Source organism: Cryptomeria japonica, chromosome 11 (assembly GCF_030272615.1).
Source record: "Cryptomeria japonica chromosome 11, Sugi_1.0, whole genome shotgun sequence".
Taxonomy (NCBI): Eukaryota; Viridiplantae; Streptophyta; class Pinopsida; order Cupressales; family Cupressaceae; genus Cryptomeria; species Cryptomeria japonica.
Genome location: NC_081415.1, coordinates 236476692 through 236494568, shown reverse-complemented (window position 1 = coordinate 236494568; position 17877 = coordinate 236476692). Strand labels below are relative to the sequence as shown.

The following is a 17877-nucleotide window of genomic DNA, read 5'->3' as shown; positions in this document are numbered from 1 at the left end:
GATCTAACGTGTGTTTTGTAGGGTGCGGTTCCTAACTGTGTACTGCAGATACCGCTGGGGGCTTCGTTTGACAGACTTATGGATATATCCTTTTTCAAATAATGTTTACTTTTATGTACTTTAGCTTGCATATGCACGTAGTGTTCATATGATCGCTAAAGTGGGGGCTAAATGTAGCGTCGTAAATTGTACGCACTTGCTAGGGTGGTACAATTTCACACCTAGTTTAGCACCCGCCTTGGCGCATTTCGCGTTTTGCATTGCATTTCCCCTTTAGCACTTAATTAATTAAATTAATTAGGTCTAAGGTCCTATTTCATCATCTTCCATATCATAAAGTTGGGCCCTTTCATTAAAGTGTGCCCTTTTCATTTTATTCCTCCAATACATCATTAAATCAAAAACCCTAATTAAGTCCTATTTTGAACTTGGGGGCTTGGTTTCGAGGGTTAAAACATCTCGAAATCACCTGTAACTTCGAGATTCTCTCTAAAATCATCATATCCGATGGCCCTAAAAATTTGGTGAAAAGTTGTCGAGACCATGGCGCCCGAAGAGGACCATGGTGCCCGGAGTGCACATGGTCCCGGACATTTTTTCCCGAAATTTTAGGAGCACAATCCAATCATAAAATAAAGCTTAACCCCAAGAAATTGGCGGGAGATTCAATCTCTAGGTCAGCCAAAATTTGAAATTAAGACCTAGGGTTTCATATATAAGAGCTCTCTTTCTTCATTTGAAAGGATCCGGAATTTTGTTTTTCAAGAACCTCATATGCAGCGAAAGAGCAGATCTTTGAAGACTTCAACAACATTCAACATCCATCTATCAAGCATTTATCAATTTCATTCATCCATTTAGGGCTTGGAAGGCATTGAAGAGCAATAAGGGATCACCGACTGAAGATTGGCTTGTACCCCTCCCTTGGGGTTGGGTATGATTTCATGTTGTTTTCATGTTTTTGCATAAGCCTCATTATATCGTTTGTATTCATGCTTTAGATCACTTTGCATCTTGATTTGGAGCATTTACATTATCATTTACAAGCAATTAGGGTTTACTTTCTAGGTTGCTCTAGTTTGCTTACTTGCATTTTAGGATCTTGCACACACACAAGGTCTGTACACACATTACTTTTACAATACAACTTGGCTATTCGTGGAGGTGGAAATCACCAAAGCGGGGGTTTGACTAAGGCAAAACCCTATATAGCCGCCCACCACACCTTTTCAGATATAAGTGCAGATTTTTGAATTTGAAGGACGCCGCAAGTTGTAGATCCGGGAAAAGCAGGCCGAGACAGAACTCCATACCAAATTTCAGAGCAAAAGACCAGGACAGGGGCGTGGGGCGCCTTGGTCCTGCCAGGACAGGGGTGCTGAGCGCCCTGGTCCCTCTGTCAGACATCAGTTTTAACATTTCTGACAACTTTTCAGGTTGCAAAACAGCGATTTCCAGAGCAGTTTCAGGGGCAGAATCAGGACAGTGGCACTCGTGCCCCCGTCCTGAACATTTTCATTCATATTTTAACACTGGGTATGCATTTACATTCTTGTTTTGTCCTTGTGTTTACAGCTTTTCATTGTTTAATCTCAATTCTGCAATCTTGTTATTAGTTCATACTTGCATTTTGGGATTAGGACTTGAACTTGCATCATTTTATCTTTTAATTACAACAAAGGAATAGAAATCCTAATAGGTAGCCCGTGGCTCTCTGTTTCACAAAAAGAAGTAGCCAATTGTGTGATACCTCTAGGCTCTTTCGTATTCCACAAGTGTGTGGTTGAAAGTGAGATTAGGGCATGTTTGCTTAGTGTCACTTTTTCCCCTACACAATGACTAGTTTGAACCCCAATAGGGACATCAACCATTTCCTTACACATTCCTTTGTCATCTCTTAGAACAACTCCACAACCTGAAGGACCTAGGTTACCTTGGCAACACCGTCAAAATTAACTTTGAACCAACCTTGGGGGGGAGTTTGCCAATTAGCTTCAAACCTTTTATTATGATAGAGGTTAGAGCTGTCAGTACACTTCATATTCCACACCCTAAGAATGTTTGCTTCCTACAATGGCACCAGATAGAGGTCACCACCAATTTTGGTGTAAGAAAAAAGAAGTGTTTTGTATTCCCATTAATTATGCATGCAGAAGTGAAGATGAACCCAGGATGTAACCATTCCAGGCTGTCAAAAATTCTTTAATGCCAACCACATGAAGCAGCGCCATCGAAACTCTGATGAGAAGGAAGACAAAATGAAACGTAAAGAATACGGAACGGTCAATAGTCATGCATTTTGATTTGTCTATAAACATATGAATTCAGATTTGAGGAGAGGCATTTCACTTTCACCTTGCATTTGAACAAGTAGAATGGACAGTTTCAAGTCCTTTTACATTTTTCTTTTACGACGAACAATGGTTGCTTTTTTTATATTCAGTAATGATTAATGTAGTTTTTATTTTTCACCATTTTGCAAGGTGCAGGTTTCTTTGTGTATTGGTCAAGTAGGAGGAGGAAAGGATTCTGAGAAGGTTTGAGATCTGTTATTAACAGTCCATGTAAACATGTATGTGGTGGATGTCTTTCTCTGAATGTTATGCCTTTCTCTGAGGTCTAGGTTTTGTATTGGAAAAGAACTTTGCTTATGAACATTATCCTCTATGAGTGTTATACATAGGAAGTGATTGTATGTTGGCTATTTACAAGTCTACTTTTCAAGTATCCACCAATAAATTTAAATGTTGTTGAATGTTATGAATCCAAAAAAATTTTGTGAATGAATCATTTCTATCCACCCCATTATATATTAGGATAGTTAAGTATTAGTGGGCATATAAGTTTGGTAAGTCAACCTGAGTAGCATTGACAAAAAGTTCATGTGCGTTGTATTGCTGATAACAAACACCCTCTACAAATTTTGTGATTGTCGCATTCCATGGGATAGCATCTAAGCTTTCTATTCAATGGTTTACGTGCCTTGTTTAATCTCCCACATTTCAAATTCAAATTGCATTTGCTTGAATGTTTCTGAAGAATTTTCTAACAAACCTATGTTGTATGAATGTTGCAATCATTATATTCTTTGAGGAGGCGTCTCTTCGAGGCATCTTATATTTAACATATCACAAGTCATTCTGTGCTGCCAGATTTAGTTCGCATGTAACGCTGGCGAGATTTGGCTTCAGACCTACCATTGCATTTGCTTCAATTTTCTAAAGAATCTTCAAAATCTATTTTCTATTCCGCAATCATTGCTTTCCATGCGATGACAATTCTTTGAGATTTTCTGTCAAATAATTCAGATACCTTGCAAAATTCACTTTGTGTGCATTCTGCAATACTTGAATTACATTAGATGCCTCACTTTGAGGCATGTTGTCAAAAAATTCGGGTGCGTTGTTCTTTGGTTAATCCACATTGGCATGCACGAGGAGGGTGCTGGCAAAGACTGTGGAATTTGGATTTGCTTGATACTTTTTCAACACTTATTTTGTAAACACTCTGCAACAATTCCATTTCACGATATCATGTCATGCTCTACTTAGTAGTTTGTCTCCGCCTTGTATATGCTTAAACCTTTAGCATACGTGTTACTTCTGCTAGCAGGGCATAGATAGTGGAGTCGACTTCAAACCTGTGACTTGCTTTTGCTAAAAAAAATTGACAATGGGAATGAAAAATAGTAAATCCATGTATTTGTGTTTTCTGTTCTGTTTTGTGTTTCTTGCCTTGATACATTCGACAAAATGCAAGAAGAAAAAACATCTAAAGCCATGTATTTTAATTTTACAATTCAATTGAATTGTACCAAAAAATAAATAAAAAAATAGTATAAAAGAAATGAAATATATTTCTATTTTTTTTTCAAGTGATTTGCTTGCCAAAAAATGAATAGTGGAATAGAAATGCTGGATTAATTTCTATTTTTTCTCAATTTTACAATTAAAAAGACATTCTATTCACTTAGTTTCTATTAATGCATACACAATATAACTTTATTAATATTTTTACACATATAAATCAAATAGGAATTTTAAGAGCATGTGCATCTGTGAATAGATTTTTGCATCTACTCTTACATATTATTTCATTAGCAATAAATTGTTAAATCAAACATATGTATCAAAGATTTTGAAATTTTTTTATGTGCAAAGAGGGAAATTCAATATAGAAGGAGAATCATTCACTAGGTGAAGAATGTCATCAAAGATATTGCTCACTGCATCCGAGGTGAAAGAGTCTGATTGAAAAAGAAAATTATTTCTATTATTCCAGTTGTTTTGTAATTGGATAAGGAATAGTTTTTTTGGGGTTATAGATTTTGTAGTTTCATTTATTTATTTATAGATTTTGTAGTTTCCAGGAACATCACCATTGATAAAATTAATCTTTGTTAGTTTAGGATTTATACCTTCTTCTTTAAAGCAAACAATTTGTATGGTAAAAAAAATGCTTTAAGAGGTATATGCTTGAACTCCTCTCTACAAATGATTGCATATATTTGACATCTAGTAGTGTACTCCCTGAGCACTACTATTCATAATAGAGGAGTGTTTATATGATTCTATTATATTTATTTTGCTTGTTCATCTTATGGATTCCTCAAACAAAAAATAAACTTATTAATCAATAAAAGTATTTCAAGAATGACCTAGATTTGCTTGATTTACAATAATGATTATTTTTATCCACCAAATGTGCATTTTGATAAATAGATATTGTTTATCTATATCATTATCTACATTGCAAATCAAATTTAAATAATATCAATTACTTTTTAATTATACAACATATGATAGGAAGATAACAAGATATTTTAGATCTAAAATCAATTCTAAGTTTTTTTAGTTGTAAAATAATTTTTATTTATTTTATTAACTTTTTAAGTTTATGATGCCTACATAGAATGTTGTTATAGAAATATTAAAAAGAAAGGAAAGAATCTAATATCCAATTAAGAAAGGTTAAAAATGATTGGATTACTGAAAAATAAAAGCAATATTTTTACAAAAAATTATGAAAAAATCTTAATTTTCAATTTGGAAAGATCAAAATGAATTTCTATGTTTCTAAATTTCAATCATAAAAATATATTTTTTGTAAATTCAAAAAATCAAAGTTACGTACATTCACAAATATTTTAAAAATATTATATAATATTGAAGATATAAAAATATTTATTATTAAAAGTTTCTAATTTATCATATAGATGTGATTTTTCTATTTTAATTGAGTTATAAAAATATTTCAAAAGTAACATATGATGATTAATTTAGAAAGATCAAAAAGAATTTTTATGTTAATTATCAAAAAACTAAAAGGTTAAAAGAAAATAATTTTAATTAAAAAAATAAATCTTTAAGCTATTTTAAAATGTCTTAATTTTTTGAGAACAAAGTTTAAAGTTATTTTTTTTATAGAAGTATTGAAAAAATGTACATAATAATGAATATTTTTATTAATATTTTATAAGAAATAGATAATAAGTTTTATGAATGCCTAATCCTACAATATTAAGTCTAATTGTAGAATAATCTTAACCCTAAACTTAATCTTACCTTAATTTAACCCTAAGCCTAAAGTAATTGAATCACAATAGTAAATTCTAACCCTAATTGAAATCTAATACTAATCATAACTATGATCAACCACTTATCATAATCAAACCCTAATCTTGACAATATTTTTAATCTAGACCCAATTGAACCCTAACCATATAACCTAACCCTAAACTAACCTAGGTAATCCTAATAATGATGTAAACCCTAAGTATCATCCTAATCCTAAACCCTATCCCAAACCATAACCCTAACCCTAACAATGATTCAAACCCTAAACCGAACCATAATCCTAGGCCCTAACCCTACCCATAATTCTAACAATAAACCTAATCATTGTGTATGCTAACCCTAATCCTAAACCTAACCATAATGCAAATACTAACATTAATCTTAACAATAAACCTTAACCCTAACCCTAACCCTAACCCTAATCATGATGCAAACAATAATCCTAGAGCTATAATACTAATGTTAACCCTAACCCTAACCCAGACCATGTTGTAAACCATAACCTTTGCCATAGTCCTAACCACAACTCTAAATCATTACCTAAATCATAACCCTAACCCTAACCCTAACCCTAACCTAAACTAATCATAACCCTAACTCTAAAAATAGGGAATGGCTTTACAACCCTTAGGATGCACCAATCATCTATTACAATGTATTAATAATATATGAAGTATATTAATATCTTGGTGCATCCGAACGGCTGGATAGTTGTTTCCCTAAAAATATCCCTAAACCTAAACCTAACCATGATGTACACCCTAACACTATCCATAATTCTAAAAAAGATATAAAATCTAATCCTAACCATGATGTAAATCCTAACCCTAACCATAACCATAATTATAACCCTAAACCTAACTATAAGACAAACCCTAACTCAAGCAATAAACCTAACATTAACCATGATGTAAATCCTAACCCTAACCCTAACCATAATCCTAACATTAATTCTAAAATTGGCCCTTAACCCTATCCCTAACCATGATGTAAACCTAACCCTAGCCATAATCCTAACCATAAATGTAACCCTAACTCCAACCCTAACCATGATGTAAACCATAATCCTTACCACAACTCTAAACCTTAACCCTAAGCTAACCATAATAATAAACCCTAACCCGAATAATAACCCTTAGCCTAACCTTAAACCTAATCCTAACCATAACCCTAACCCTAACCCTAACTTGAAACCTATTCCTAATCCTAAGAGTAAATCGTATCCATAATCCTAACTATGACCTTAACCATAATCCTAACCATGACCCTAACCCCAACCATGATGTAAACAATAAACCTAATAATAACCCTAATCATAATGCTAACCTAACCATAATCCTAAACCCTAACCGTAACAATAAACCTTTCCTAAACTTAACCTTAACCCAAATTGAACCTTAATCCTAATCTATTCCTAACCTTAATCTTGCCCAAACCCTAATCCTAATTAAACTTTAATACTAATTTAACCCCAACCTTAATGTAATTGAACCATAACCCTAATTCTAACCCTAACTTTGATGTAAACCCTAAGCGTAAGTGTAACCCTAACATTATACCCTAACTATAAACTTAACCTTAAAACTAATGCCTAACCCTAACCATAATCTTAAACTAAAGCCAAACCCTAACCTTGATGCTAACCCTAACCATGATGTAAATCTGAACCGTGACCATAACGCTAACCTTAACTTTGATCTAAAACATAACCGTAAACCAAATCCTAATCCTAACCATACCCCCAGTTATAATTTTTACCCTAACCCTAACTGTAATTATGCTTACTCTAACCCTACATTTGATGTGAACCTTAAACATAATTGTAACCCCGACACTAAACCCTAACCCTAACCATAAATTTAACCCTAATATTAAACTGTAACCATAACCCTAACCTTAACCATGATATAAACCCTAACCCAACTAATAAACATAACTATAACCCAAACCCTAAACCCTAACCCAAGTAATAAACCTAACCCTAACCATGATGTAAATCCTAACTCTAACAATAACCATGATATAAACACTAACATTAATCCTAACACCAACCCTTAACCTTTACCCTAACCATGATGTAAACCTTAACCTTAGCCATAATTCTAACCATAAATGCAACCCTAAGCCTAACCATAAACCTAACCCTAACTCCAACCCCAACCATGATGTAAACCATAACCCTAACTAGAATCCTTACCATAACTCTAAACCTTAACCCTCGCCTAACCATAACCATAAAACCTAACCCTAACCCTGAACCTAATCCTAACCATAACCCTAACTCGAAACCTACCCCTAATCCTAAGAGTAAATCCTATCCATAATCCTAATCCTAACCTTAAACCCTAACCCTAACCTTAATCTTAAACCCTAACCCAAACCATAATCCTCACCCTAATGCTAAGCACTATGTAAATCCTAACCCTAAACTATGATGTTAATCATAACCCCAACCCCAAACCTAACCCTAACCATAACTATGATGTAAACACTCGCCCTAGCCAAAATCCTAAGTATGAACCTAACCCTAACCATGATGTGAACAATAAGCTAACCATAACCATAATCATAATCCTTACCCTAACCCTATTCATAATGCTAACTTGACCATAAGCCTAAACCCTAAACCTAATAATAATACTACCCTAAACTTAACCCTAACCCAAATTGAACCTTAAGCCTAGTCTATTCCTAACCTTAGTATATTTCAAACCATAATCCTAATTGAACTTTAATACTAATTTAACCTTAACTTTGATGTAAACTCTAAACGTAATTATAACCCTGACACTTTACCCTAACTATAAACTTAACCTTAACAATAAACCCTAACCCCAACCCTAACCATAATCATAAACCCTAACCCTAACCATAATCCTAAACCTAAACCAACCCTAACCTTGATCCTAACTCTGACCATGATATACACCCTAACCATTATCATAACCCTAACCTTAAACCCTAACCTTAAACATAACCCTAACCATGATGTAAACCTTAACCCTGACCATAATGCTAACCTTAACTCTAATCCAAAACACAACCATAAACCAAATCCTAATCCTAGCCATACCCCAAGCTATAATTCTAACCCTAACCCTAACTGTAATTAGGCTTACCCTAAACATAATTGTAACCCTGACACTAAACGCTAACCCTAACCATAAATTGAACTCTAATATTAAACCATAATGATAACCCTAACCTTAACCATGATATAAACCCTAACCCAAATCATGATGTAAACCTTATCCCCAACCATAACACTAACCTTAACCGTAATGCTAACCATAACCATAATACTTGCCATTAAATAAAGTTTAATATATCTTAGAGTCAAGTATTTGATTTGATCTTGCAACAAATATATATTATTAAAAATAGTCTAAATAGATATGTAAAATTTCATATATCTCTGAGTAATAATATAATAATATTATAATATAATTTATTTTTTTGTATTAAGTATCATAGAACAACTTTACAAAATTCAAGAGTCTTGGTTGGAAAACACACAACCGTCTAGCAGATAGCACTCATAGTATCAATGAACTCATGGCTAGAAAGTCCACAGGCCATATCATGTGACCATTACATATAGGATACGGTTGATGCATAAGAATAATATAGATTATAACCCAAAATTTACAAAATTACAGTGTTGGAGGTCCCATCTACACAGTATGTCATAAAGGAAACAACTTATCAACTAGCTAAAGAGGAAGGACGAATCAGGATAGGTATTAACTCCCAAAGGGGGGAGCCATGCAGTCCATCCCAATTCACCCTCGCACCACACCTGTACATGTCCCTCGATGAACTGGTCTCTATAAGGGTGGGTAGGAAGTCCTTCCAGTTCCATCTAAATGAAGTCCTCTCTCTGTTGTCTTGCCTCCATCTCCTGCATGAATTTCATTAAAGCCTGCTCAAAGTGTGTCTTATTACTTCCTATTCAGTCCCAGGTAAAGCCATGAGAGAACTCCCTAATGAAGACATATGTTGCGCCATCGTTCAACCACCTATCAAATTTTCCCTCATCAAGGCGGAGAACCACTGTGACCTGCATAGCAACAAGGTAAAGAATGAGTCTCCTAAGAGAATCAGTGAGGTCTCTACCCTTGCCAATAAACACATCATCATTCCTAGATTTCTGAATCATCCAAAGAATTTCCAAGGAGAGAATAGACCAAAAGGGATTACCACATTTCTTGCCACCTTTAATGTAATAAAGTACCACCTCATCAATAGTAAGACATTTAGTATCAGTTGAAAGACCAAACAATTTCCACACCTCTTTGGCGAAATGACACTAAAAAAAAATATGTAGCATAGATTCAGGGAGATGACACAATTTACACAATAGGGGGATGTCATTGTTATCTTTAAGAGGGAGCTTGTGAAGTAGAAGTTTCGAGGAAAGGAACTTCTTTTTTGGTTCAGTCGGAGTAGACCAGAATCTCAAGAGAGCTGAATGCCACTTTTTAGAATCCTAGGTGAGGTTCCAAACATTATTGAAATGAGTTAGGATATCTTCGGAATTAGCAAGGGAGGAGTAGACAAGTTTGGCTTTCATTAGAGGGAGGGAAGAGTCGTCAAACCAACAGAGGGAAGAAATTGGGGAGAGCGCAGGAGGGGATGATGAGGAGAGGATGGGGTCTAGTGCATTCTTAAGGACATTGTAGGTTCTGGCTTGGGAGCTGGGGAGGTTGAAGGCCAAACTAAGAGCATCCCAAGATATCAAAGAACCATCTTTGAAGATGTGTTCAAAAGTTACAAGTCCTAAGTTGTGCCATTTCAACACATAACACCCTTGAAGGTAGGCTAGATGCTTCCCATTATGCAGAATATTCCACCATATAGATCTACCAAAGTTAAGAGTATCCTTATTATCAACAATGTCACTGTTACTGATGAATTGTTTGACATGATTCCAAGCCCTCCAAATGGACTTAAAGAGCTTTGAGCCCGCAGGAGAGATCTCAAAATTGCCAGCAATCAAGTCCCACATGGGCAAGTTCCTCCATTTCTTTGTCTTTTTAGGGAGGGAGAACTGTATATTGTGTCTGATCAAAATTTTCCAAGGTTCATTGACATAAAGGGCTTTAAAAATCCACTTGGCAGCCAAGGCAATGCCCTGAATTTTGAGGTCTTTGAGGTCCATGCCCCCCTGCATCTTAGATCTAACACACCAATCCCATTTTATAGCATGTTGTTTCTTGTTCCCCTTCCCATCCGACCATAGGAATTTTTTGATTTGTTTTTGAAGATAATTGAACTGGTAATTACTGAATAGCCAGGCTAAGGAGGAATAGATATTGTATGAGGACAAGATTTTTCAATAGACCTGAAATCGACCTGCCAGAGAGAGGAAGTTTCTGTTCCACTTATTTAGTTTTTTATCCACCTTATTCTTGAACCACTCCCACATTTCTTTCAGATTCGGGGAGACAGAGAAAGGGATACCCATATATCTAGTGATTATGTTCGGTCCCCCCCATTCCAGGTCAAATTTAGACAACTGGCTAGGAGGGGAGTCAGTCCATCCTAGCAAGGTTGATTTATGGAGAGCAATTTTGCTGCTTGAAGCCTTGTAAAAGATTTCAATGTTGTGTAGCAAGGAGGACAAGTTCTCCTCTTCCAAGTCAAGCAAGATAGTTGTATCATCAGCAAACTGAACATTGATAATTTCCTCTTTATTAGGGAGAGAGATGCCTTTGACCCTGGGGGATATATTGTGATCCTTAAGAATATAGTACATAGCATCAGCAGCCAATACAAATAAGGTCGGGGCAAGTGGGCATCCCTGTCTTATTGACCTGGAAAGAACAATATTATCAGATCTGATTCCATTTACATCAACAACATTGGCCTCAGAGAGTAGAGTTTGAACTATCCTACAGAACATCCCTGAGAATCCCAGACTCACCAACATCTGAATTATGAAACTCCACTCTATCCTATCATATGCCTTTTCAAAATCAATCAACAACATGGCCCCGTTTTTCCCTGACTATTTAGCCCACTCGAGTGATTCCTAACAGGTGATCAAATTTTCCAGGATATATCTGCCTTTAACAAAGCCAATTTGGGTAGGACTGATTATCTTTGGAAGGATTTTAACCATCCCATTAGCCACCACTTTGGCCAAGATCTTATAGGATACATTGAATAGCATGATAGGCACCTCTAGTTCTTTAGTAATGTTTTATCCCCCTCCTTAGGGATGAGCTTGATCACCCCTTGGTTGATTTATTTGCCCAGAGTTCCTTTATTAATAGCTTCTAGATATCTAGGGTATGTAGGTCATCAACAATCCATCTGATATTCTTCTTGTAAAATTCCACCGGCAATCCGTCTGGTCTAGGAGATCTGTCATTTCCTAGTGAGGGGATGGCCTTTTCAATTTCCTCTTTTGAGATGGGACTCCCTAGAAACTCAATGTCCTCCTCATGCACCTTAGATGGGATCAATTCCTTAATGAGCACCCTAGCAGCCCTATGTTCATCGTTTACATATGCTGGAGTGAATAAGTTTTGGTAGAACTGAGTGAAGCACTTGAGGATCTCCTATGTGTCAGGAACGTGGGCATTTTTTTCCCAAATAGCATTGATGCTCTCTTTTGCCTCTTTGATCTTAAGAATTTGAAAGAAAAATTTTGAGCCCTTGTCGCTCGAATCCAACCAATTCATTTTGGCCCTGGTTTTTAACCCTCTAACCTTCTCATTCTGAATTTTTCTAAGCCGGTTCTTGATTGACACCAAGGTGTTAGTAAGGATTTCATCATTAGATGAGTCCTGAAGATTCATCTCTGCATTATAGAGCTCTTCCTAAAGAAGCCTCTCAACCCTCTTGGCATCCTTGGCTTTCTTTTTCCCTACTGTTTGGTAGAGAGTGGTCCAACTTTTATTGTTCAAATTCCATTTGTCAATATTAGAAAGTCGGTGTTGCTCTTTCATGTTAAACAATCTGATGAATGCCAGGGTAGAACAAAGATCCTCATCCTCCAGGAGCCTAGTGTTTAAAGTGAAGGAAGCAGGTCTTGTAGAGGGGGGGTGACAAGAAGAGGAGAGATCAATACCCATTAGTATGGGATGATGGTCTGATAGTGTGTATGGGGAGATAGAGTATTGATCCCCATTAGTTCCTTTGCTAATGTCAAAATGATTTTTATTGAAGTAGAGTATGTCCAGCCTGCAATAGATTCTTTTATTCATTTGCTGGTAGTTACACCAAGTATACCACACAATGTTCAGATGACCTTTCCTTCCAGCAATAGGGTCAACAAGATGTAGTTTATTAATCATTGTTTCCCACTGTAGCCTTTCCATACCCTTCCATTCAAACTTGTTGCCTCCTTTAATGTCATTTGCATGTTCAATCATATTGAAATCATCCCCCACAATCCAAGGGATGTCCTCCAAACCTGCTAGCTAGTTCCAAAGCCCCCCCCTCTCTTTATAGTCATTAGGGGCATATACATAATAGATTCCAAACTTTTGGTCATCCAACTGAATAGAAACTCAGATAGCCCTAGCACAGGGGGATTGACCCCAGTTAATCACTTTGTTAGCACATCTAGGGCTAAGTAGTATGGGTGTACCACCTTTACCCTTGGAGTGGTTGGTGCAAAAGGGTGTAGCCTCCCTCCAAATACATTTGAGGTCGATTTGCAAAGTGAAGCCAACAACCTTTAGCTCTTGAAGGAGGAGACAGTCCATGTCCTTATGTCCATTAAGGAATCTCTTAATGATATATTTCCTATCAGGAGGCTCAAGGCCCCTAACATTCCAAGAGATTGTTTTCAACATGGCTAACTTTATTGGGAGGGGTCCATTTGGGATTTAAATCCCTCAAAGCATTTAAGCCATTCCTCTTTGTTTGTGATATTGCTAGCATCAAATGCAATGGAGGAACAAGGTCTACCTCTCTTTTTCCTTGCCCCAGATATTTGTTTGGGGCTAAGGGATTCCTTCCTAGAGGAGCTATCTTTGTTATTTTTGGGCGATATCTTCCTTCTTGACTTCCTGTATTTGACCATAGTGAACCCCTCTGGTGTTTCTATCGAGCCCTGCTCAAAATTGGTGCACCCAGGAGTAAGGGGATCCATGTTGATCCCATTGTCTCGTGTCATAGTCTGCTCTGCATTCAAGGCCTCAATAGGGGTGCTAGAAGTATAATAGGTACTACTACTAGGGTCTCGCACAGAGGCCTCTGACCCATTGGATGCACCTAGAGGATCTACCGAGATTTCACCCACAGAGGAATTGTATTCACAATCCTTCAATTCTAGGGTAGGAGGATTAATCTCATCTATTTTAATTTCTTCAACAGGTCCCCTACATGTAGCCAAGTCAAGGCCCTATCCAGAGGCACTGCTGGGGGTATCTATTATAGGTGGTGCACCCCTATCCAAGCTCTCAAGGCCAGGCATCTTCCATGAAGAGGCTTCAATTTCCAATTTCTGCTTGTGAAGGTCTTGCTCAAGAATCTTCCTAGCCTCAGCAACTCTTCTCAATCTTTCCAACACAAGTTGTTCTACATTCTGGGATCTCGGGACCGAGTGAAATTCGAGGTTATCAGCAGGCACAAAGGGTTCAAAGGGTGGGGTTAACCAGCGGATAGGGTATCTTTAATAGCATTACTGTAGTTCAGGATAGAAGCAACCATCGAGGGAGTCGAAGAGGAAGGGGGGAATCGAGAGGGTGGGGAGTAGCTAGAGATGGGGGGACAATGTCTGATGGGGGAGGAGTGGGGGGATGAGAGTGAGCAGAGGCAGACGGAGGAGGTTCGAAGGGAGCAGTTGGGGGCTCGGCGGGTGGAGGACCAGAGGAGGGATTTTATGCCCTGATATTATTCAGTAATGGGCATTTGCTTTTGAAGTGACCATTCACTTGACAATAATGACAGGCATCTACACCACCCATGTACTCAATTGGGCAAGAGAAGGTTTTATTATCAAGGTGAATATCAATTGCATCTATGTATACAAGACCTGGCTTTAAGGCTATGAGTAACCTAGCATCGAGATGTGGAAGAACCGAGGGGAATGAATTGATTTTTACAATTTTGCCCAAGGGTTTGACTATCCTGTCTATACAAGACCAGAGAAAAGGGGGAACATTTTGATAGTTATCCATTTTGGACTAGAAAGGGCCATAATTTCATCGTTACAAGACTCAGGGTCCCAACAAACTACCCTAAAAGTCGAATTCCCCACCGAATAGTACTGTTTATTAACAATTTTGCTTTGGCTTTCCTTATTATAAAAAAAAATTAAGAACAACTCCTTCTGAATCATTCTACAAAATGAATAATGAAACCCTAATTTATTGACCCAAACATCTTGCAGCCATTTGTTCATATATTAACGAGATGGTACCTTATTTACATCAAACGCGGCAAAAAAAATAGCTGAGTCCCTAAGCCTAGAAATCTCAAAGGAAATAGCAGAAAGCATTGAACCATTGGGTTTAATGATGATGCGATTGGAGGGGGAAACCTCACCTTCTTCTCGCACGATATGGGTTGCATCTTCATTCTGAGTTGCGGCCTCAAATCTTGCATCAACAGGGAAAAGAAGTCGTTTGCCCTCCACCGCCTAACTGAAAGTCTTTCGTTTTGAGCGCTCGTTCTCGACAACATGAAGAGTGTGCGGTGTATCATTGCTTTGAGTTCCTTTATTCACCTCCATTAATTGTGGTAGGCCTGCAATTAATGTTCGAGGCTGCTCAGCGAAGCCAGGGAGCCCTCGCACGCAGTGGTGGTCTACAACTAGCGGCACCCTCGGAAGATGTGCCCTAGTTGCAGAACGCTCTCTCTTCCTCCAAAAAACGTCAGTAGATATTTTCAATATAATTTATTTTCATAAAAAAGATACTATATGATTATATATTGTATTTGTTTTATGTTTTCCATGTCGCATCGTGCAACTGCCACTAGCATATAGGCCGCAGCTATGCTAGCTCCAAAACGGACCTTTCGTACAACATGTTAGCAATGTGTTAGTCAATCGCAGTCGTTTATTGCAAAATCGACGGTATAAAACGCGTGACTAACACGCATGTTTGTCAATCCGTACTATCGTTTTGAAGCCAAAATAGACGCGTCCCTAGCATATATACCTTAAATTTTAATTTAATTTATATAAAGTACGCCAACAGATATAACATACTTTATATAGATATAAAATTAAAATTTAAGATATATATGCTAGTTTTAAAAATAACTAATACAAGCCCAATAAATTTTGCCTCACAAACAGAGTGTGCAATTCCAAATAACTTTGTCTTATTTGCCAAGGCAGTGAATTTTTCCCCACGAAACACGCAAGCACGACCGTGCAATTCCAAATAACTTTGTCTTATTTGCCAAAGCAGTGAATTTTTCCCCACCAAACACGCAAGCACGATGGGGACCAAGCGGAAGACGTGATATTATCTCATTCACGCGCAATGCAAATTGCATCCAGACACAACATAGCTGTATTTTAGATGAGCCAGGAAGCTACATTGCAAATTGATGAGTTGTTTTTCGCCTTTTTTGGTGATTGCCAGCGGTTTAAGCTGCCCTGACCACTTTGACTTCGCTCTATCAGCCTATTTAAACTCCATTGCCTTCTTCCTTCCCACACCACATTTTCTTATTCGATTATACATTGAATCTTTCAAATCAGTGTTCCCCTGGAAATAAATCCCTCTGAAAATGGCTGGTTTAGGGTCTCAGAGGATTCTAATGAGTTTAATGCTACTATGTATGGCGGCATTCTCCACAGTGGATGCCGCAGCTTGGCCTCTGGCTCAGTGGAGAAAGCTCTCCGCTCTGGTAGAAGAAGAACCTCTTGTTCTGCAATACCACAATGGCCCTCTGCTTACCACAACACCCATTCTCAATCTTCATCTCATTTGGTACGGCAATTTCACTTCCACGGAGCGTACCATTGTGGCCGATTTTGTGGAGTCATTGGGAATGGGAGACGGCAAGCAGGGCTCTCCCTCTGTGTCCGCCTGGTGGAGAACAACAGAGGCCTACAAAGGCAAAGCCCCTTCCAAATTAAACCAAGCCCAAACACTAAATACAAGGTTGGGGAAGCAGAAGCTGAACGGAGCTTATTCTCTCGGAAAGTCCCTGAAAAGAAGTGACATTGCTGTCCTGGTGAAGAGTGCTATCCAGTCCAGAGCTCTGCCTCCGCCCCAGAAGAAGAAAAACAATGGTGAGGTGGAGTTGTATTTGGTGCTGACATCTGAAGATGTTATGGTGGAGAATTTCTGCAGCAGCTCTTGCGGATTCCATGACAGCAGCAAAGAAGGCAATAAATACGCATATGCGTGGGTGGGAAACTCAGCAAGGCAGTGCCCAGGGCAGTGCGCGTGGCCATTTCATCAGCCTCTTTACGGTCCACAGAGCCCTCCTCTGCTGCCTCCCAACGGGGACGTGGGCATCGATGGCATGATCATCAACATTGCAGCGACAGTTGCCGGAGCGGTTACAAATCCATTCAAGTCAGGTTACTTTCAAGGAGACGCCGCTGCTCCATTGGAGGCGGTATCAGCGTGTCCGGGAATGTATGGAAAGGGGGCTTATCCTGGTTACCCCGGGCAAGTGTTGGTGGACGAGACGACAGGTGCCAGTTACAATGCTCATGGAGTTAACGGCCGCACGTTCCTTCTGCCAGCAATGTGGGATCCCACCTCGCGCTCCTGCAAAACCTTGGTCTGAGTCTGAATCACCTAAACAAAATTTAAATAGTTCCTGGATACCATTCTTTTAACAGACTGGAGTGCTCAGACCTCCAGCTGTTTATAATTCTTTATTCATTTAATCTTTTGAATTTATACATTATTCTTTAAACTAGTTTTATTCTGTTGAGATCACAAATTATTTTGATAATATTTAATAGAAATTATGTGAAAAATTAATTATCTGCATTTTAATTGGTTGAAAGTTTGGGGATTTATTGGAGAATATAATGGGCTTAAGGGACTTTTATCAGTATTTACATATCTTTAAAGATAAATTTTGTTTGAAATTTTGTAATGGATATGCATATCCTTTCTATGGTTCGAGATTAGATGTAATTTACTACTAATTAATTTAGAACAAATTTTAAATGTATTAATGTGCTTAAGGCATATTACCTTTTTACAATCAAGAGTATACATCATGTACTCAATTTTTTTATAGTGAAAAGAGCAAACATAGTTGATCTCTTTCTCATTCATTTGATTGCACCACCAAACAAGTTAAACACATAACAAGTAGATCTTTCAATCTCAACAACACTTATCCAATCTGTATCAACAAA

General features: G+C 37.6%; 1 protein-coding gene across 1 annotated transcript; it reads left to right on the top strand.

The window, feature by feature from the left end:
- The first annotated feature begins 16185 nt into the window (after positions 1-16185).
- On the top strand, positions 16186-17500 carry LOC131063988 (protein EXORDIUM-like 2). The gene has a single exon (XM_057997994.2). It carries the CDS (start codon positions 16278-16280, stop codon positions 17289-17291), a length of 1014 nt encoding a protein of 337 aa, XP_057853977.2. The 5' UTR covers positions 16186-16277; the 3' UTR covers positions 17292-17500.
- The last annotated feature ends 377 nt before the right edge of the window (positions 17501-17877 follow it).

What these genes read in the sequence shown, in the direction of transcription:
- LOC131063988 (XM_057997994.2), top strand. Translation starts at nt 16,278, where the DNA reads ATGGCTGGTTTAGGGTCTCAGAGGATTCTAATGAGTTTAATGCTACTA.